The 23463-nt window shown below is 40.0% G+C and overlaps 2 protein-coding genes across 6 annotated transcripts in view; one reads left to right on the top strand and one right to left on the bottom strand.

Annotated features, from left to right (window-relative positions):
* The window catches only part of LOC134795511 (regulating synaptic membrane exocytosis protein 1), a 61736-nt gene that overhangs the window by 36755 nt on the left and 1518 nt on the right, over positions 1-23463 (top strand). Inside the window, exons 4-18 of one of the 5 annotated variants that reach the window (XM_063767380.1) lie at positions 875-1028; positions 2225-2458; positions 4754-4932; positions 7872-8018; positions 8103-8338; positions 8557-8681; positions 9357-9525; positions 10651-10709; positions 13813-14003; positions 14388-14562; positions 19729-19885; positions 20392-20574; positions 20996-21157; positions 21591-21611; positions 22962-23036. In XM_063767380.1, the coding sequence (XP_063623450.1) occupies positions 875-1028; positions 2225-2458; positions 4754-4932; positions 7872-8018; positions 8103-8338; positions 8557-8681; positions 9357-9525; positions 10651-10709; positions 13813-14003; positions 14388-14562; positions 19729-19885; positions 20392-20574; positions 20996-21157; positions 21591-21604 (2185 nt within the window). In that variant the 3' untranslated portion in view covers positions 21605-21611; positions 22962-23036. Of the gene's footprint in view, positions 1-874; positions 1029-2224; positions 2459-4753; positions 4933-7871; positions 8019-8102; positions 8339-8556; positions 8682-9356; positions 9526-10650; positions 10710-13812; positions 14004-14387; positions 14563-19728; positions 19886-20391; positions 20575-20995; positions 21158-21590; positions 22443-22961; positions 23150-23463 lie in introns of those variants that run through there. The other 4 variants (XM_063767378.1, XM_063767377.1, XM_063767379.1 and 1 more) reach the window with 4 other exon arrangements.
* The window catches only part of LOC134795563 (intraflagellar transport protein 172 homolog), a 47506-nt gene continuing 32225 nt past the window's right edge, over positions 8183-23463 (bottom strand). The window contains exon 36 of the mRNA XM_063767459.1: positions 8183-8323. The gene's annotated coding sequence lies outside the window, so the exon portion shown is untranslated. The remainder of the gene's footprint in view (positions 8324-23463) is intronic.

Genomic DNA, 23463 nt, shown 5'->3' with positions numbered 1-23463 from the left:
ATATATTTTTTCCTGCATATACGAATAAAATAGTGTAGCCTAAAAGTGGGTTCACCCAAGTACTCTATCGTTTGGTTACGAGCGTTCGTTGATTGTAGGGCCCTTATTCGCAAAACGCTTCGTTGTTCATATCGCTCGTCGCTCACAGCGCTACGCGACGCGTCTGGAATTCACAATGTTTTCATTTCTAACTCATCGTAACAACGGATACAAAATGCGTACCCATCTCCTGAACATCGATAAAAAAGCTGATATTGCAAAGCCTTTTTATTTAATAAAAATATATGAGAATTATGAGATGCAATAATAAGTAAGTCACTAAATAATTTAATATTTTGGAAAGAAATCATTAATTTAATACATATTTATTTATTTTTAATATATATTTATTTTACGCTCGTAGCGTGGCACTGAATGTATTAAACGCGGGAAAAACCGTATGTAGCGAAAAGCGCCTACTACCAGAAAAATCCGCCTGGTGAGTCGCTAAAGGGTAACGTGTTAAGACCCGGCACTAAATCACTAAAGTCCAGCCTTCATAGTGAGAGTCAGAATTTTTGTATAATGCATCAACTACACAGAGATATATTGAACATTAAAATTAATTATACTAATTACCTACTTATACGTCTTAATTAAATTGTAATTTGAATCGCGCGCTTCTGTGATCCTTAGTTACGTGTATATTTTTTGGAGTATCACCTAATAGAAATTATGTAGTAGAGTCACATTTGTAGGTGTGTTCTTCTTCAAATGAAAAACGCTCTCTGTTGCTGAAGATTACGAAAATTTCCGAGGCAAATTATATTATCGTTACATTTTACAGCTATATTTGCAGGTGTGTAATTAATTTAATTTGAAATGGCGATTGCAGGGAAGCGGGTAAGGCGCCGTCGCGAGCGGGCGCGTGCCGCGTGTGCCTGAAGGCGCTGAAGCCAGGCGAAGTGTTCCACACGTGCAACGGCTGCCAGCACCGCGTGTGTGAGGACTGCTCTTCCTACTCTAAGCCGGCGGAGAACGAGGAGGCGGTACGTTTCTATTCGCTCTCTGTGATGTCTCTGAGAGTCTGTAGTATGTCTGCGGTTGCGTCTAATTGCCACGACTCCTTTCATACATTTTGTATAAGTCGCGGCAATTAGACCGCAAACATATTTTTTGAGAATGACCCAATTGATGTCTTTCGTAAAAACTAGTACCTACACCATTTCTCTGGATTACCCCAAGAGGACCCAAGAGGATCCCAGGCTCCCAAGAGCCTTGGCAAAAAGCCAGGACAACCATGGTCTAATAAAACATGGTCTTCTATTCCCAGAGTGACACGCGCCTACGTCACAATAACATTGCCACTTTATTTCAACATAACATGTTACATGGGTACATTATACCTATGGTTAATAAGTTAAAATATTTCTTTATAATTTATAATTTTCATTTATATGTATTTTATCTTAAATTTTACAATAACACGTAATTTTTAATTATTTGTTAGCAATATCTTCCGATTCACGAAAGAAATTTCAGACGTTCGGGTAATTCTGTTTACATTACTGGCAACACAGGATAGCGCTGTCACATTTGACAATTCGGATCTAGATAACTTCATGCCCTGACCGTCATCCTTGTCGAACGCGTGTTAATTGTTATTTCCTTCTCGCTCAGTGTCAGCAGTCGCAGTGTTTTCCAAACTTTTCACGTCGTAAGCTTGGTAATTAATGTGTAACTGTGAATTAGTTTTTCAAACGTTTGTCTTGTATAGATAAATAAAGTTTAATTTAATACATTAAATTTGTTTTATTTTACTATGTTTCTACATGAATAACTTAAAATTAATGCCGTTAAAATAATTTTCACGGTTGGTTAAAATTCTCCCACATTTTAAAGTTTGAGAACCTGTAAACAGCATGATGACGTAGGCCCGTGTCAGTTAGGTCATACGCGAATCTCGGAATAGAGTACCAGGCGGAGTATATTATTATACCATGGGGACAACGCTATAATGATCCTTTATTCTCACTAAGAATTTTACTCTCATTTACACGAGAACTTATAAAACTACTTAAATACCTACATTTATTTTGTATATTAGTTGTTAAACAAATCAATATTTTCTATCTCCATGAAACAAAGACATACTACTTACCAACGTTCATGTAAGGTCAGGAAAAACAATGTTTGGGTATTTTTTTTTACTATCATTTAGTTTTAACGAGTTTTTTGATGACAGAACTCATGGCGATGCTCTGTATGCCGGCGTAAAGCTGCTCCGCGACTACCACCCGCAGCGCAAGACAGCACTGATTCACTCCTTGATGTGCCTGTGCTGGATTCCCTACAAAGGCGTCATTCGGAAGCTCGGTTGGGCGGTGGCACCTCCAGTACCGGCCTCGCGCCGCCACGCTCGCCCGAACTGCGTCGACACTCAGACGTCTCACCCGCCTCGCTAAAAGAACTAGAAAAGGTAATGTTTGAAACATTTACGAGTATAACACCTGCACGTTCTTGGCGCGACTCCATATGTCAAGCCGCGTTTGATGTGTGAAGTCCCGCGACTGTGTCTTAACATAATACCTACTAGACGTTACGGGCTTATTGATGAGCTAATAAGAGCTTTCCACGCCTTCCTGATTTAGTAGGTAACTGACGACAGGGACGCAGCTATGCGTGAGATCCGATGAAAATATCTTCATCTTACTTCTACGTATTGCTGCGTCCCACTCTTTATATAATCACTCATGGATCCCGTGTATAACTTAGTTAAAAAAAATTAAACTAAAAAAACCGGTCAATGATATGTTGAATTGCTCGGTCATTCTTAGAGTAGAGGTAAAAAGCTTAGGTACAGGCTAATTGCTCAAGACCTCCCTATATTTATCCTCCCTGTAGTTCTGTAGTCCTGTCTATCTGTCTGTATGTTACCTCTTCACGCTTAATCCGCTGCACCGGCGCACGCTTAAGCGGCATATTATGATAGTTTTTATCAATTATCATCATCATTCCGTGCAGATGAAGTCGCGGGCAGAAGCTAGTCTTCTATAATTTTGTCAACAAGTGTACAGTCAGCGTCGTATAGTAGGTAGCATCCAAAGTATTCAAATAGTTCGGTACGCCATACCATACAAATAATATGGTGTACCGAACTATTTGAATACTTTGGATGCTACCTACTATACGACGCTAGTATATGACGCTGACTGTACATACAAGTTTAAATATTAATGTTTCAGGATAAATCTGGTTATAAGTATATTACTCCCGTCAAAAAGATTTATATTTCCCCTAAAACATCACGTAACATGCGGTAAACTTAATAAACTCCACATATTGTACAAATTGCCTGAATGCGTCATAATTTCCCCTGCTTGGGTGGGACATGTGTGCCATTTGAGTGAATTTACTCAGTAGCCGACATTGTATGCCTTCCGGCATGTTTAAAAACTGTTGGATGTATTTATTTTTATTTTATGACCACAACTTCTGAATTTACTCTCAATTCGAATAAAAATAACAAATTAATGCGACAAACTTTTAGTTAAAAAGTCAAAGAACTGCTACTACTACTGTTCTAATGTACCGAACGACCCAAACGTCACCTTAAAAGTATAAATAGGAAATTCCAAGCAATAACAGTTTGCTCAATAGCTTTACTACAATAGGCTGCGACAAAGATAACGCGTTGACACATCATTCACAATAGTTACCTACAAGGTATTGGGCGTGAACTTTCGCTTCCAACACTTGACTTGCTGTCGTGATAAAATGTAACTATTTTGTGTCTACGGAAGAGAAAAGATAAAATGCCAAAGCGTCAAAGTGAAATCTTTCTTGAGGTGACATTCCCTCATCTCCGCGATCATGTACCTTCGTTTCTGTCTATTATTACATGTAACCCCCGTCAATCGCCTGTCATACAAAGTCAAAACTTTCGTTTTATTTACCCGTGTATAAAAAAAAGTTTATGTCGTTCGTTACCTACTCTTGTACTTTGTTGGGTATATCTGTTAGTTATAATATATTTTGTATATGGAATATAAAAGGCGATGCAAATATAATTTAAGCTAAAATAAATGTTGATTCACAATAAAAAGGACAGTTAATCGGTGTTTCTAATATAATTATTATTCTATGAATAAATTTCATTTAATTTTTAAGTTTATCGCACTTCAAGCAAGTGTAAGGGCTAACTGGCCCCTATACAAGAAGGGAGAGAGATAGATAATTTATTCTTGAGTACGTTACCTTACTAAAAGTACCTTAATAAAAGTTACATACAATATGTTTTATCTCAGTATGTAAGTAATTAAGTAAACGCACTTATCCTATGCTTTTCGAATTCTTATAACTATGTACTTACGTTACATTGGTGAAACTGCTATATTTCTGCAATCGGTTACGTATTTACTCGTACCTACTTAATTTAATTGGTACAGTCAATATTTAAAGTAACGGATCATGTCAATTCTCTTATAACAGTAATAAAATAAAATGAGATATATCTCATTATGCGGAACAATTACACTGTGACAGATACTTTTGAATGTGAACTGTAGAGATATATATCTGTTGTTCGAAGAGTATATACCAGGGTGGTACATACTTTTGGCGCTTTGTTTCATCCGCGACTATTGATGCTGGCTGTACGTACTGCAAAGTATTTCTACCAATGATTTAAGTCCTAAAATGTATACTTTTTTAATGTTACGTTCATTTCATATGATAATTTCGTGTATGAGTAACCACGCTGCCGTTGCGGCAGTTAAAGGGCGGCGGCACGGCGACGCCAGCCAACGAGTCGCGGCGGCCTAGCACGGTGACGCCGGCGCGGCGGCGGTCGATGCGCGTGCCCGCCGCGCGCCAGCGCAGCGTCGACGACGACAAGCAGGACTCGCCTGCGCACTCGCCCGCGCTCGTCGCGCCGCCGCCGATGTCTAGGAGGTAACTGTAAAATGTTGTAAAACACTGTACATAACCCGAAAGCCACGGAACGCACACTCCGGCGAAGAAACGCACGCTCTAAGCGTTACGAGGCATAACAGTGGATAAAAGAGTTGCGGCGACCGAGCACGGTGAAGCCCCTTCTTCACGGGCGCTAACATAAATTCCGGCAAAGAAAAACTTGCTGGTTTCCTATAGTGTACTGGTTTGCCGCCAAATTACATTTCGCTCCGACTCGGGGTGGTCACACTTGATTTGATATTGATTTTACATTACTGTCAGTGCATCTGGTTCGTACTAGAACTATATATATTAATAATAGTTAGCGTTCGTAAAGTAAAAATATATTCATGTCCGCGCGTTGCACCGTGCAATACCTCTGCCTGATCTCTGCAATTATTTATGTCAATTTCACAGTTTTGAAAATCTCCGGTACGCTAGGTAGAAAACATAAATTGTCCAACTGGATCTCCAGTGTCTCTAGCGGATCTACATGCGGGATAACACAACCAGGTACATGGGGTGGAATCTATACCTACCAAAGGAAAAGTAGTTTAGCCCCCTTAACCTTTTAACCGCCAGCAATTTTGAATCGAGCGTGCTCGTGTCGCCACCGACAGTAATTGTACCACGCAGAGTAAGATTGGCATAGGTAGTTACGGGAGTTATAAATGTGCTGTAAAAACCAAATCAGATCTTTGTCTTATTTATCAGACTGTGGCGAAATGAGCTGGATATGTAATGTCTTATATATCAGACTCTAGCGGTTAAAGGGTTAAAGCTCTTGGATCCTATTATTGGCGGCATCTTACTCGTATGTACATTACTTCAGTGCATCAGTGTCTATGTCAATATACAACAATCAGTCTATATTATTCGTGTATTTGTATATGTATTTTAGTTACGTCCACATATCGCTGGCTCAATATTACATAGTTCTATGTTACATTTTCAAGATAGTTGAAATTCGACTTAATATCACTATGATAATGTTCAAATTTCAGTTCGATAAAAGTGAAACATAGAACTGTAATATTGGGCCAGCGATATTTCATCCCTTAAAGAGATAAGTTCGCCTTTGTACATTGTATACTTTTTGTTTAATTATATATTAACCTGTCTTATGTACAATAAAGTGTTTGCATACAATATACATACATATTATCTTATTATTATAATATTAATATGATTCCATACCGTTAGACATATTTTGCAACGGCGGGCGAACCCACGCGTCACCGGGGTAGACATAATCGTGTTAATGGCGTGGAAAGGTACGAAAATGCAATTTCCTTTTTCAGCGCCGAGACTCCATCAATAATATTAACCAATAGGTGCCGCCAGCTTCGAAATAAAAACGTAATTTGTACGGTGTCATATTCCCTATAAATGTGTCACGTAAAGTGGAAGTTGTATAAACATATCAGTACCTACTAGAATATTTATTTATTATATTTTATAGTATACAGTGTGGAAAGATAAGTCGGGCCCTGGAGGGAAACTACCTTAAATCCTTAAGCTGGCTCATTTTACTTAAAGGAGACATTCCTTTATTTTTAAAAAGAAACAAAACTGCATTCAAAGATTTCTATTTTTTTCTTCAATTTTGCTTGTCTAAAAAAATCTTGAGTACTAAATATTAGATTTTATGCATATTTTGTACGACAGACGAGTCTAAGACCTTTCTTGGAGAAATGTTATCATTAACATTAACTGTATCGACTAGTGTAATAAAATTGCGAGTGTTTATTTTTTGGAATTTTTAGTCGATTCGAGTCCCGGGCGAGGCAAGCGAGTTTTAGAAAATCTTAGAATGTAGTTTTGTTTCTTTTTAAAAATAAAGGAATGTCTCCTTTAAGTAAAATGAGCCAGCTTAAGGATTTAAGGTAGTTTCCCTCCAGGGCCCGACTTATCTTTCCACACTGTATATTTATAGTAGTGAATCTATTATTAATGCATACTTAGGGTCGGGTCGTGGGTAATACAGTTACATTATTATTTCTAATGTTTGTTAATGTGTCTTATGTCAGTAGGTACCTGGTAAATTTTTGAGAAATCGTGAGTATTGAAGGGGCTACCAGAGATTTCATCGATTTTGGACAAGGGGATCCCCTTAACCTACTTCTTAGATATATGTTTACGAATGAATAGAATCGAAGTATATTTTACTGTTTATTGACATAATACTACTACTTACTTATATTGTGCCGTCGCTAAAGATATTTCATATGTATTTTTTTTGTCAATTGATCCTCAGCAATTATGTTTATTACGCATACATACATACATACATACATACATAATCATAATCACGCCTGTTTCCCGAAGGGGCAGCCAGAGACCACGGATTTCCACTTGCTACGATCCTGACATACCTCTTTTGTTTGAATTTTGAATATTACTTTCTTAGCCATGGTTAAAAAATAAAATGGTGCATGCTTTTTCTGACAGGCTGGCTCCGCATTTATGTTGTACTACACAATGAATCTCACAACTCATGAGAATCATTGGTGTACTAAGGACAAAACAACGTTCATTAATCAAGTACGATCCACATAACCGCGGACATGTTGGACCCTTCTCACGAGCGAGCTACATAATATGCGGAGGAAATAAAAACTTTTAGAAGTATATTTCCCGTTTTCGCTTTAGGGTTCTACTTATCATCATTTTGAACTTTATTCTCGTTAGTAGACGTAGAAACAGTGATTGATGGCTCACAATTTAACACGTTCAATATGGAATACGGCGAGATCACTTTTTTCCTTTACTAGAATTTTCGCCTGGTGTAGCGTCCGAAACCGGCAATTTCCGGCGTTATTGGTAGAATTTTACTCCTCTATACTGTTTTTATTATAAAACATTATTTAGTAGTGTAAAACTGGTTCAGGATAATCACAAAAAGGCATTTTTAAATAAGTTTTGTTTTATGCCCACAGAGCATCAGCAGTGGACGTGGTCGGCGGTGCGGGAGCAGGATCGCGTCGCGGCTCCTACCGTACAGAAGACACATCCGAATCAACGCCTTCGATTGTCGGACTCGCCGTTGACGAAGACCGTCCCATCAGGCGCCGCGGTAGTCAGCTGTAAGTCACAATTAATTTAAGGTACCAGAGGAACAAAGGAAATAACTTAATATACTTATTTATATTTATTTTTAAATAAATCAGCCCAGACATTGCCGCACTTCAACAAAGGACGGGGGCGCTCAGTGCAATGGCCGCTCTAGCCCGCACTGGAGACCCCTCCGAAGCACCAGGCCCCTCGGCTGCAGCCGTGGCCGCCGCCGCTGCAGCCGCGCGACAAATGTCGGTCGACGCGGAGGCGATCAAGATCGTCATACACGACGTCGATGATCGCTCGCCACGACGAGTCTCGCTGCGTCGCGATCCTAATGACAAAAGATGTAAGTTTTAGTTATTTTACTTTATTAGCGTCAATGAGGTACTTGATCAGGTTTATGTTAAAAAATGGCGGGCCTCAAAGATATGAATGTTTTGATGAATGTACATTGAAGCACTTAATTGGGAAACCATAGCAATATCCCTTAATGTGTCTTCAGGGTAGAGTCACATACTGATTGGGTGTGGTATTCGTCCTACTTATATAATTTTCCATACACAGCACGTGGTTTCGGCATGCGCGTAGTAGGTGGCAAGCCGGACGCCAGCGGTCGGCGGGAGGCCGTCATAGTGTGGACTGTGCCGGGCGGACCCGCCGACGGGGCCGGCTTACAACAGGGTGACAAGGTATATAAATACCATGTGAACGTCATTCGATTTACAAAATGTATTAATAGATGTTTTTCGTGATCAGTCTAAACGGGGCTTTAAAATGTTCAAAATAAAATTGCCACACTATTATAAGAGTAAACCAGCAATGAATACCTATATAGTGCAAAACTAATAAATACGAAGTTTTGTAAGTAAGAAAAACTTACACAAAGTTTGTAGGGAGATATCTCAGCCTCCCGTGCTCTGCGCCATAACGTAAACTTTACAAAAACTTAATTTGACCTTCTATTTTTTCTAAACACTATCGCATGTTTACACGCAAAATTATAAATTATTAAATGCATATTTTCAGGAAAACTGTCCAGTTTTGTAATTATTTTTTATTTGGCATTATACCGAAAGAGGCTTTATTCAGACACGGTTTTTCGTCGTTTGCTGTAAATATATCTTTCAGTTGTATTTAGATAGCAATAATGATAACAGAGATTAAATTTCGATGCATGTTGCAATCCCTTCAGTCCGTAAATCATTTTAATTTTATTCCAGTACCTCATGTTAGTAATAATCAAAGTAATAATTATGAAATTGGTGCATTAAAATGAGGGCTTAAGTGGTTTTAATAGATATGCACATATTTATCAACATAAATGTTAGGAGTAGGTATAGGACTGATGTTATATCTATGATTAGGTATTGGAATGGGGTGGTGTGCCGTTGACGGAGCGCAGTTTCGAAGAAGTGTGCTCTGTCCTGGATCGCAGCGGAGACAACGTAGAGCTCCTAGTGGAACCCGCGCCGCCTCAGGACGACGCGGCCACGCCTGTCACGCACTCCAGCCAACACCATCATGCCCTATATGGTACATACAATACATACTACATAGCTCTCCACTTGTATTTTAAATCATAAAACCGGATGCACTTACCTACCTACTTCTATCTTACCGTGATCTCACCTCATTCTCCAAAGCAATAAAAACAATAAGTATACAGGATGATTCATGAGACGTGAGCCATGTGGACTAACCCTACACACTCGGTAAATGTTAATGAATCATTTACTATGTATATCGTATTTAAGTGAAACAACCACCCCTTTTTCCTGTTTTTAAGTTTTTGGTGACTAAAAGGTTAATTCTCTTCAATCATGGATAACTTACAATGCTTAGTTAAGAAAGATAAGACCTCTTTGACCGTTATCATTATCACAGCATTTTTATTATGAAGAGATGCAATTTTTTTAAATAACCACTCTTTTGACATTCATTTTGATATTTGTGATGCATTTAAATTTTAAAGCAAAGTTGGGTAGTAGGGTAACAATGCATGCAAAACTTTTTATATCAACACAAAAAAAACACGTTAATCTCACTAATACTGTGCGGAACAGTAACTGAAAGGGTACGGTTCACATCTCCTGAATTACCCTGTTTTAAATGCTAGAATAGTATAGTTAAAAAGCTTTACAGAAGGAATTACAGTACCCAGGTGGAATCTACTAGTACTTAGAATAGATATCTCAATCTGACCGGGGCATCATATATTATATAGATCCTTAATACAATACCGTAAATATTGTAGAGGTATAACATCTTTTTTAAATACCATAGGCACTGATCAAATTTTATACACCATACTTATCGGCAGCACATTATTTGTATAATGTAGAATAGATATTAAAATCTTCATGCAGCAAAGCAACGCTTAAAATTCTTATTACATCTTTCTAAACGATTAATCTTCTTGCATAATTTCTCATTTTTCTCCGTTATCATTTATTCTTACCTTACCTTCTTCAATATTTTCAGCTCAAATATTGTATTTCATTGCACCACTATCTTTTTCAGTCTCTTCTCAGTCCTAACTTCTCTTCACGATACTACCACCACTCTTAGAAGACAACCATAAAGGAACAGTACCAATGCGTGTTTATTGCAGCTAAACTCATTAGTGGTGTAATGCACAAACATTGTTTTGGTTCACAGAACCGGATACCGACAAATCACCATCGTCGCCGACCCGAAGGAAATTGCCGAAAACCCCGGTATAATACCCATAGGCTTTAATTGTTACGATATGTGTTGTGAACCCATGAGACATTGAGCAGTTCCGCTCGTTCCTTCATGTACTTTAGTAGAGACTGTCACTCAGTGCCTACTCCTCTGCGCTTCTCGGATCATTCATTAAGACTCTTAATCATGGTTTGCCCAAATTACCCTTTATGTCTAAAGTTAATGGATCATCTCGGTTTTGAACAAATTCTCCAGTACACCGATGAAGTTGACTGTACCTGGTTAAGATGAGATGATCCAATAACCAGGATTATGAGAAACCCATGAATGACATTGTTATTGTACTGTGAGGAGGTGAGGTATGTTAGACGTGATGTGTCTCCCGCCATGTTGTGCCATGTGAAGCGAGGAGTCGTATCGTGACCCATGCGCGGCCACTGCTCATTATATACTTTCTTCTCTATCCAAGTTGAGGCCTAAGGTAATAATAATAAATGTTGTTTGTTGTATTACTCGGCATACATCTTGCCGATTAGCCTTCGGATTCATGTTGGATACAGATATGAAGTGCAGGGGCTGACTTCGTTGCTCTGCTGTGATACTGTAGCAAACATCTTCCACGTTAGCCTAGTTGTAAGGTGTTTCTATCTGCGACCGTAGTTGTAATTTAACTTTATGACCCTTTTCCTGTTTAAGAAAAGGGTTACTCTGTTTGTTTACTTGAATGAAGTATAATTATATACCTACTTAAAATTAAACTTCTTTGTTATCTATATTCGTTATCGTTTACATCATATTCCTAAGCGAAGTGTGTGAAAAAATACTACCTACTTATTTTCAGATTATTATTTTTTCTAACACCTGACCAATATCATTAACTCGTCACCGGAGCTGAGCGGATGTGATTTGTAGGGCTTGATCGGCAAAATGACAAACAGATGTATCTACGTAAGTGTAGATAGACGCTAACCAGTTTATGTTCAGTGGTAGATTAGGGGATTGATCGAATCCCGGTAGGTAACAATTATCATGTCATAGGTTCCTGTGGTTGGCAATAGTGTGACTACAATTTGACACAGTATGTCTACAGTCCTAGTGAATCTAGAAACGCTGCCGCTTTCAGCTTTGTTAAAGCGACACCTTCATACACGATTCAAATATAATGGCACAAAAGGACACGTCGTAACCACTTTACAAAAAAATATACGCACAATCAGTGGAGAGGATAAAAGTGCAGCCAACACGAGACGCAAGAAACAATGCACCTGCACTGAAGTCGCGTCGCAGCAAGCGGCGAGCGAGGTGAGGCCCCGGCCGCCGGCCGCGCTCGCTATTGTGTTGTCTTCGACCCGCATCCACGACGCCGCACTCCTGTTTGTACCGTCTCATGTCTTGCGCATCAAGTTTGTCCGAGTCTTGCTGTTGACTTAGCGTAGTGTATGCCGCACTTGCGTCCGAGACGCACGCAACGTCTAGTCTCGTAGCAGCTTGGAGTGGTGGCTGCACGGTCCACGCACACCGCACTCGCCGGAACCCCTTGAGCGACAGGCGCGCGCCTACGGCGACGCTTCTGTGACGTCACGCGACTGACAATACAGCGACACGTTGTACATACCGCTCAGTAGTTGATTGTCACGACTCATTCCTTAACATCTGAGAACTGCATGAAGTGGCACAATGTGGATATGTGCATTGATCTAGTATACCGAGCACAGTAAAAACGTGGAACTTTTATGTGTGATACAATGTAACAACCGTACGCCGTCTATGATATTAACTACCTCCATGTTTGTACAACTGTTTGTATTTCACTGCATTTATTTTTGTTTGTGTTATGTAACTGCTTTAATTTATATCGTACAGTTCCATTCCAACCAAATTATATAAACATACATTATTTACAGCAATATTCTGCATACGTTAGGGCGGTTAACCACGGCAATCAACAAAATTTCGTAAACAAAATTGTAACTAAACAAATGTAAGTGCTCTTATGTAGGTACACAGTAGTTTCTGCTATAAATAGAGGTAATAGTATCCTGTTATAGTACCTATAGTAAAATAGCATTGCAATTCCTGCAGAATGTTCATTAGTTAATTAAATTGGGCAATATAGGTTAAACTTGCTTCTAAATACAAACAACATCTGAACTGTACGGAAGTTCAATTAGGCACTCTCCAAATTACCCCGGCGCAATAGAATATGAGATGTGCCTGCAGTACATGCAGTAGTGCCAATGTCAAATCCAAAACAAACACGCAAATATGTAGCGTAACGCTTTAGAAAGTTTCCCTTACACATGCATAGATCCAACAAAAGCTTTTGTAAAGTGAAAGTTGAAATTTTGCATTAGATTCTAATTCATAATTAGGCATAGGTACCTACATATTTAGTAAGCGTATGACGTACTATGATAATTTGCTCTAGAAATTGGTCTCGGCTCAATACATTTATCATACTCCAATAAATACCTACTTATACGAAAGTGCAGCTTATTAAAACGATATCAGCATGACCAACGCTTTCTGCATGGCGGATAAGATCGTCCGATTTTATTAATTACTTTATGTTAAAATAGAGATGCCTCAGCCCGAAGCATGTGACTTAATTGAAATATTTTGCAACTGAGATGAGTTAAATATTTGCAAGTTATGATATGAACCCACTGATCGCGTTGTGAATGCAGTTGCTATGAATCGCACAGATTGAATGGGAATTTTGAGTTTCTCTCTCCTGACAGAGATTCGATACAATAGCTGACCGTTGCTGCATGTTACTCGATCAAGGACTATGCATTCCCCAACCGCCGCAAGACTGATTTAGATATTGCATTCTAGGTCTTGATAAAAAAATTTTTACGTACCCTTTTCATTTAACTTTATTTATTGTGCCTACAGTCATTCGTCAATTAATGTTTTGTAGATGTGTGCAGATTACGTAATAAGCCGTATAGCAGTGTGACCCAGTGCCAGTAAACAATGAGTAATAAATGACTACTCTCGTAAAACAAATTACGTTTCTGATATGAAACGCATTTTTATATTGTGTTAGCGTTATTTCGGTTCATTGGTCACATATCTATGCAGCTGCACGAATTTGATATCCAGAATTTATCAAGGCAATTTGATATGTAGGAGCAGGAGAGGGCCGAGCGAGCCCGCGAGCGGCCCGCGGCGCGCGCGCAGTTGCAAGTGTGGTTCGAGAGCGAGATGCGCAAGCTGGTGGTGGTGCTCATCGCGGCAGACGACCTGCCGCCGCGCGACCACACGCTCGGATACGGAGACGAGCCTGAGGCATTCGCCAGGATAAGACTTTTGCCATCACTGTAAGAATCTTGTCTTCATTATTTGTTCTTTTTCTCGTTTAGGGCATTTTCACTTAACCGTGTACTATTAACGGGCGGTTAGCAATCGTTACAAAACTGACGGTCAATGTCAAATCCCATACATTTTGCCAGGAATGTAACGGTTAGACATTACTGAAACACGACTTAAGTCGCGCTTTAAAGTACAAGTTGAAAATGCCCTACAACACCCCATTTTCTTAGATTTCGCCACTTCTTATGTTTGGAACGATGTTTTGGGATTTTTATTTATGTTTTTTTTATTCTTTTTATCCCCAAAAACTTAAAATTTCTAAAAATCATCCCACGGCTATTAATTCATTGTAGCATTTGCAGTTTTACACGACAATATATTGTGACTTTTAGCGAGACCTGCCCACCGATTGAAACAGACCCCGCGTCCGCGTCGTGCAGTCCAGTTTGGAACGCCACCTTGGGTTTCGGCGGTTTGACGGCAGATCTCCTAGCAGGCCGAGCGCTGGAGCTCACCCTGTGGGACGCCTGCCCTGGAATCGATCCAGTACTTATTGGAGAATGCACTGTGAGGACTAGTAATTTTAGTTGTAAATTTTTTTAAATATTTTATATTAATAAATAATACTATACTAATAAGTTTAATTAATATTTTACCCCCGCACTGCCTTTATGTTAGATATTAACATGCTTACTTTCTTAGTTCGCACGAATACGGTAGAAAGTAGTAGATATACAGGGTGTCCCATAAGTGACACGTCACAGTGACACTGGAGGTAGACCAGGCCAAGAGGACCCAAACCAACTTAACATGACCCCAGTAAAAGTGGCACGGTTTTCGAGTTATTGCCAAATTGAGGTTTTTCGTGATTTTGACCGTTTTTAAAATTGTTAGTGCCAGTGTGCACTCGGAAAGGTCTCGAAGTATTTTTTTTTTATGTGTACGGCATCATGGATAGTTAATTAAAATAACAGAATAGGTATTTTATCGATAAACAAGGTAAAATGCAAAAAAGTACTGGTTTAATCTTGAATTAAATTCACAGCGAAACATTAATCTCGACTATTAACCTGTCGTAAAAAAAAATACTAGAAAAGTAATGAGCAAATAACGTCAAGCTATTGAGCATGTTTAGTACGTTGCTTCTGGAAAAAAATATATGGAAAACTTGGCATAATTAATAGAAGACTTTTTTCAATTGGGATATGTACGTTATGGACCGAAGTTATTTTTCATCAACCCTCCCCAACCCTGCCCCCTCTGCGTCCCCCCCCCCCCCCCCCACACCCGCAAATGGCCCGAAACGCGGTTTTTATATACTAACGATATCGCCAAATTTTGTTTAATTTAAATAAATAGTTAATATGTTCTTTAAAATGGTGTATTATTTATTATTAAACTCCTTCATTTGACGATGCTATGCCATTTTGAACATACATCGTCTTCAAACATTTTTAAGCTCACCGAAGATCGTTACTATTAACCACTTGACTGTGAATCGCAAGATCGCACGGTCACGTTTTTATAGCTTGCCTCACATAGAAGGTAGCCTATAGAAGTGGTGTGCGCGTGCCTCCGTGGGGGACAAAATACACGCAATGCGACAATATTAAAAACACGTTTTAACATTCCTGACAATATACCAAAAACAATAATCTACGTTATTCGGTCGGGTTATTGAAATGAAATGAAATGAAATGAAAATTTTTATTTGTTGCCCACCATAACCCATACTAAATTTATGGTGGGGAACAAACAAAAAGTGAGACTGTGACAAGGACAAGCAATAGTACCGCTTTCTTGCTACTCCTACTGAAAGTTCTATAAGTGTATCTCGTTCGGTCATTTGGCCCCTCCCCCGTTTCCTCTCTATTATTGTACCTCTATGTTGCCTCACCATGCCAGTCACGCTCTAACAAGTATGTAAGTGCGAAAGGGACGCGCATAGTGATAGGCGATAAAAATGGAACCGTGCTGCGCCCGCTGACCGAATTTTATACAACACAAACGAGGGTGAACCCACGATTTTTGACCACCACACACATGAAAAGTTCATCATCTTCTTCGCGTTGTTCCCGGCATTTTGCCACAGCTCATGGGAGCCTGGGGTCCGCTGGCAACTAATGCCATGATTTGACGTAGACACTAGTTTTTACGAAAGCGACTGCCATCTGACCTTCCAACCCAGAGGGGAAACTAGGCCTTACTGGGATTAGTCCGGTTTCCTCACGATGTTTTCCTTCACCGAAAAGCGACAACTAACGCGAGGAAGAAGATGTGTGTGGTGATCAAAAATCGTGGGTTCACCCTCGGTTGTGCTGTACCTATAAATTTCGGTCAGGATCCGTTTCATATACAGACAAGTGGTTAATAACGATATTAGCTGACATTGAAAATATTTGAAGGCGATGTATTTTAAAAATGGCATAGGATCGTCAAATGAAGTAGTTTAATAATAAGCAGATACCACGGTTTTCCACTTGCTACGATCCTGACATACCTCTTTCCCTTCCTTCATTTTCATTACATTCCTCATACACGCTCGCCGGTTTAGGGTGCTCTTGACCTGGCCTTTCTTCAGGATTTCGCCGATCTGATCAGAGAAAATCCGCCGAGGTCGACCCCTCCCACTTCCACTTCTCCCTTATACACTCTCTTTGTTAGCCTTCTTTCACTCATTCTTTCCACATGTCCATATCATCTCAAAATACCTTTCTCAATTTTAGTCACTACATCAACATTCAGTCCACACTTTTCCCTTATCACACTGTTCCTAATTCTATCTTGCAATCTCACACCACACACACTTCTCAGCGCTCTTATTTCCACTGCATTCACTTGGCTCTGATGCCTCTTCTGCCATACCCAACTTTCGCTACCATACATAAGTGTAGGCACCAACACCCCTCTATGAACAGCCAACCGTGCTTTTTGCGACACCTTCTGGCTGCTCATAAAAGCGTTAAGTGCCCCATTCACACGTTTTCCAGCATTCACTCTCCTTTCAATGTCTTTATCATGCTTACCGTCCCTAGTGAACAAGGTTCCCAGATACACAAACTCTTTCAATAAATAATACCCATTTTAAATAACATATTAACTATTTACTTAAATAAAAAAAACCGGTCAAGTGCGAGTCGAACTCGCGTTCCAAGGGTTCCGTACATAAGTCCGACTCACGCTTGACTGCACATTTCTAATAGGTTTTCCTATTATCTATAGGTAAAGTACTATTTTGTGTATTTTTTCAAAATTTTAGGCCCAGTAGTTTCGGAGATAAAGGGGGGGGGGATGGTCGGACAGACAGACAGACGCACGAGTGATCTTATAAGGGTTCCGGTTTTTCCTTTTGAGGTACGGAACCCTAAAAGCGTGAAAGATATCGTAAGTGTTATTTGAGAAAAGTCATTAGAAGAAAAAAAACACTGGAAATGCTAAAAATAGCATCTTCCGTGACGTATTGCGCAAAAACTATAAGTGATAGCAATATAGTGTGTATAAGAGATAAATAGAAAATTTAATAAGGATCACTTCGTTCCTACACTCTTTTTCTGTATCTTGAACGGTTTTCTTAAAAATTGAGAAAAACTATGTTTTGGACCCTTTGCGGGGGTGTGGGGGGGTGACGCAGAGGGGGGAGGGGAGGGGAGGGTTGATGAAAAATAACCTCGGTCGACAACGTACATATCCCAATAAAAAAAAGTCTTCTATTAATTATGCCGTAATTTTAGCTAATTTCACTGAACTAGTTATGCTGATTCAAAAATGGTATGACACATGTACCTTCCTGCAATAAAATAGGAATTATTATCATCTTTCGAAAGCCTCGTGAAAAATAAATTAAAACTAGGAAATCTGCAATCCGTTGCTACTTAGTAAAAATAACGATTTATGTTAAGATATCTAATTCTGGATACAGAAATAAAAAAACGCCTATTCAGTATTTGCCAAATGCCTAAAAGAAAGAGATGGAAAATGGTTATCTCCCTTTTTAAGGATATCATTGATTTGATAAAGGTTCAAAGAAAATAAAATACTGCAGGTTGAAGTTTAATCAATTTATAAAAATAATTTTATTTTTCAATAGGTGCTGGAATTGTTTTACCCCGGCTTTATGCACGCTTGGCACCGTCTTGTAAAACTTTAAGTTAATTTTCTTAAATAAATTTCGGATATGTTTCGTGCTGCCTCGAACATGCCGCCGTAGTTCCTCTTGGGACGTTATTGGCTTGGAGTAAAATTTATCTTTTAAGTATCCCCAATAAAAAAATCTAATAGGTTTAGGTCCGGAAAACGTTAGGCCATGCCACTGGTCGGCCGATCCATCTTCTTGGAGCTGGAACCACAGCAAGATGGCTGCCCAGAACACTACGCTCGCGATGTCCGCAACAACCTCACACAAAAATTCCCAGATGGATCAGCCGATTGGGACCAGTGGCATGGCCGCCGCGTTCCCCGGACCTAAACCCATTAGATTTTTTTCATTGGGGATGCTTAAAATGCTTAAAAGATAAAGTTTACTCCAAGCCATTAAGGTCCCAAGAGGAACTACGGCGGCGTATGTTCGAGGCAGCACGAAACATATCCGAAATTTATTAAAGGAAATTAACTTGACAAGGAAATTAACATGCAAGTTTTACAAGACGGTGCCAAGTGTGCATACGAGCCGGGGTAAAACAATTCGAGCACCTATTGTAAAATAAAATTATTTTAATAAATTGATTAAACTTCAATCTGCAGTATTTTATTTTCTTTGAACATTTATCAACTCAATGAAATCCTTAAAAAGGGAGATAACCATTTTCCATCTCTTTATTTTAGGCATTCGGCAAATACTGAATAGACGTTTTTTTGTTTCTGTATCCAGAATTAGAAATCTTAACATAAATCGTTATTTTTACTAAGTAGCAACGGATTGCAGATTTCCTAGTTTTAATTTATTTTTTATGAGGCTTTCGAAAGATGATAATAATTCCTATTTTATTGCAGGACCAGGAAGGTACATGTGTCATACCGTTTTTGAATCTGCATAACATGCTCAATAGCTTGACGTTATTTGCTCATTACTTTTCTAGTATTTTTTTTTCACGACAGGTGGTCAAAGTCGAAATTAAATAATGTTTCGCTGAAATTTAATTCAAGATTAAGCCAGTACTTTTTTTCATTTTACCTTGTTTATCGATAAAATACCTATTTTGTTATTTTAATTAACTATCCATGATGCCGTGCACATAAAAAAAATCACTTCGAGGCCTTTCCGAGTGCACACTGGCACTAACAATGTTAAAAACGGTCAAAATTCATGAAAAACCTTAATTTGGCAATAACTCGAAAACCGTGCCACTTTTACTGGGGTCATGTTAAGTTGGTTTGGGTCCTCTTGGCCTGGTCTACCTCCAGTGTCACTGTGACGTGTCACTTATGGGACATCTTGTATAATCCTAGGATTATTTCCACTAGAATTCTGCTAAACTGCAAAATGTATCTAAGGAGGTGTCTATAATATCCACGGATTTTGTAGCTTAGTTTTAACCTCGATCACCTTTTAGCGGATACGTCTCAGTGATTGTATAGTATAGTATTGTCGAAAGAGTGACCATTATATACCTATTGGAACGTACCCTGCTTAGCCACATTGCAAACCCAGAAATTAATATAAATAAATGAATATAAAGGAATTAATATAAATTAATTAATATAATATAAACCTACTAAGATGGATATAATTTGTAGATGGATTTGGAAAAAGCGTTTGCGGAAGAACGTGCAGTGTGGTGGACGCTGGAGGAGCGCGGTGGAACGCGGTCAGCCAACGCCTCCCCGCGAGGCTCTCTCACAGGTGCGCGAGCGCTCCGACGCGGTGACTTTGCCTCGCAACGCTCTTGTTCAGGTACATTAGGTACACAGTTTAGCGCAAGAGACAACGAATCTAGGTGAATGTCTTAGCTTCTATTGATCGTCCCAAAAATTCTAATAGAAGTCGCTTTGCCCTTTAGCAGTAAAAGCATACATTATACAGGAAAAACATTTGATGTGAGGAATGATCCTTCCACAGCGACATTATGTAACTTTCGTAGCTCGATGTGGTTCGTATTCCTGAATACCTAGTGCACAGCTTCAGCTTTTATTTTTATGCTTGTCAAACCGTAGGTAGGTACATATCGTCGGGTGGCAAGCAAAAGTCACTAACATCATTGAAATTATTGGACAATAAACCGTGTTACAAGTGTAATAAAGTGCATTGTTACTTTAATTTTTGATAGTACTTAGTGAGTTTTGCTTGTCACCCGACGATATAGGCATACAGCAATTGAAATTACATTCTCTTAGCGGAGCGCTTAATGCTTAATGCTACGCCTGCAAAATAAAGCTATTTCTTTCTACAAAATGTTTCAGACGATGTGGATTCCATCGGAGAGTGCGCATCTTTGCTCCATCCCGACCACGCGTGGGTGGGCGGCTCCAGACGTGGCTCATCACAGTCTGAAACCTTGGAAGTTGAGGTTTACCAGCTTGGAAAAGACTTCTCACGTTCTTTACCTGGATCGCGACGATCATCATTCCAGCAGCAGGAGAAAGGTGAGCATTACAAATGCTTGTATTGTATTTTTACATTGTACCTATTGTATTTTTTCTTATAACAATAAAATCATCTATCTGATATCATTATTGTCTCTCGATGTACCTACCCCAACAACTATGCCAATAAGTACCTATCGTCATCTCATGTGTTTACACATTTAATAAAATTACAAGCATGTCACCTCACTTATTCATATGCATACCTACTTAATTAGAAAACATGCATCTAATGTCTTCAGCATCTATGTTGTGCTGAAATTAACTGTACTAGGTAGGTCACATCACAACCACACTGTTCAGTATAAACTTGTATTCTAAATTACGGCGACGATTAGGTAAATGTGGGGGCTTCAGATCGTAAGTAGAACTAATCAAATAGGTATATTTATATGAATTGGGCTGGCTGGGTATTCCATAGACGGCGCTGCGGGCACTGACAGCGGCGCCGGGCCATCGCGGCGCAGCGAGCGGCGGCGCTCGTCGTGCGTCCGCCGCGACCCCGACGACATCCTGCGCTCGCTGCGCGCCGTCAAGGGCGAACTCGGCCGCACCCTTTCCCTCTCCGGGTCCACCGCCCGGCGTAAGTAACACTCCATCTGGCCGACTGGTATTCTTAACGATGTTCATTATCTTTCGTGCACCATGAACTTCTGGAGAACTCGTTTTAATCAATAAGATGAGCATATGTATCGAGCCTGTAGGTACGGTGATTTATTCTATGACATGGATCTTTTTCGGATTCGATAACTGTACCGACGTATGTACTAAAGGTTCTGAGTACTACTGGCATCTTTTCTTATTGATTTTTGATTCTGTTATCTTTTTATTCGCCCTTTTTTTACGATTCCCGGCGCCTATAATGCCCTAAAGCACCCTTTTATTCAACACTTGAACGGCAAACGCCAAAGATACGTCATAATTACACGCCCCTAACCCTCCTCTACCACCATAACATTATGCAAACATTGAGGGTAGTACTGACTTGTACTGTGTTGTGCTTGTTTGGTCAGCAGCGACGGACCGTTAGCACCTCGGTAAGCGACTCCCAGCCGCCCGGCGGCGGCCGCGCCTGCTCCCGTAGAGGGTTTGTTCGTGCGCGGTGTCGGTGTACGCGTTCCCTTGTGACGTCTAACGGCCGCCGGCCCCCGTATTCCGGTTGCGTGGTGTGCGACCGGCATACCCGGGCCCGTAGTGTAGCATGGGTCATAGCTTGCGCGGCGGCCGCGCGCACGTGCGCACGCACCGTTGAATGTGGCTGCGCCCGACGCTTCTCATCACTTCACTGTGTCTGTACTGTACTGTCCTGACGCATGCCCGGCGCATGCCGCGGGCGATCACGCTCACTTCATCTGTTTCTGTGTTCCGTCTGTTCGGCTGACGTTCATATCGATGGCATTGTGTCGCCTAGGATGTTTCGGGCTTCATACCTACCTCTGCGAATGTCACTCATTGTTAAGATGCGCATTCTATTAGTTTCTTGTACATACCTCTTTTAATAATTCTTATCCTTAGGTCGTAGTTGGATATTTAAACCGTTTATTAACAAATGCGTATCATTTAATTTTGGAAGAGCGAATGAATGTAGCAAACGAGCGGGATATATAGGAAGCACATAATGGCGACTCACCTAGTTGCGGGTGGTGGCATGAGCTCAACAATAGTCTTCCACCTACACATCAATTTAATTAATGAATTACTTAATGGCTGTTCATAACACTGAATGCTTACATTCCTACTTAATGAGTTCAAGTTCGCTTCAGGCAACTATTAGAAATTCGACACTCTTGGCTGCACACGTTTAAACGCTTCTTCTTTCATTTATGTGTTTAGGAATCGAATCAATTGGAATATATGTATACAAAAATGTACATTGGCTCGAAGCTGTTTGACGTGCTTATTTTATATGTAATGTTAATTTTTAATCATTTTCAGTGTTAAATTGAATGGTTTTTCTTATTTTTTTACTTTAATTTATAAGTAATATAACTTACAATAGACCAGTGTCTCATTAAAAATCATTTAACAATCGAGTAGAAATGTATAACTTTATCAACTTAAATGCCTGTTCAAACGAGTAACTGTAACCTTAAACGTTCTTCTCATAAATAAGAACAATAAAGGCAATTTTCTATGAGCGAGGTCAGGCGAGAATAGTTTTTAAATTTGATACGATCGGTGATGAACCAATGAATATTTGATCTTCGATAGTATGAAATTCCGCCGCCTTGCTAGTGGGAAAGCGTAAAACTCCCAAATAATAACACTCCCAATAATCGTCAAACATTCGCTTGTACCAACCGATGAGCGGTGGCGGACGCTTGACGCATATATGGGGTTCTTCCGCGCACGGCCGTGGCGTGGTAGTATCGATGTTGACGCCGCAGGCACGGCGACGGGGCGCAAGGGCAGCATGTGGGCGGCAGTGCCGGCGGCCCACGAGGCGCTGGGCGACGACGAGGACTCGGTGCCGCTCGGCCCGGGCCAGATGCCGCCTCGGAACGCCTCGCTGCCGCCGCTGCACGCGGAGATCAACATCAGCATGATCATGATTAAAGGACAGCTTGAGCTTGAGGTTAGTGCCAGTTAACAAGTTTCACTTTAAATCCTTTCAGTTCGTAAGTACCTGCGCATTAACGCGTTTGTCTGCCCGATTCGAACTTTAAGATACGATGGATTAGATATGACAGTGTCAAAAGTGACGTTTTTGTTTGAAGTAGCGTCACATTTGACACTGACGTACTAATCCATATCGTTTCTAGATCTATTAATTGACGTATCTTAAAGTTCGAATCGGGCCGTGTCTAGCGGAAATTTTGGCGTAGCACTTTGACCATTGAGATACTTGCTACGGCGTAGCATATTGAGCATACTGACGTGGTGAAAAAT

The sequence above is a fragment of the Cydia splendana genome, chromosome 12 (assembly GCF_910591565.1).
Source record: "Cydia splendana chromosome 12, ilCydSple1.2, whole genome shotgun sequence".
Taxonomy (NCBI): domain Eukaryota; kingdom Metazoa; phylum Arthropoda; class Insecta; order Lepidoptera; family Tortricidae; genus Cydia; species Cydia splendana.
This window is presented reverse-complemented; position numbering and strand designations above follow the sequence as displayed.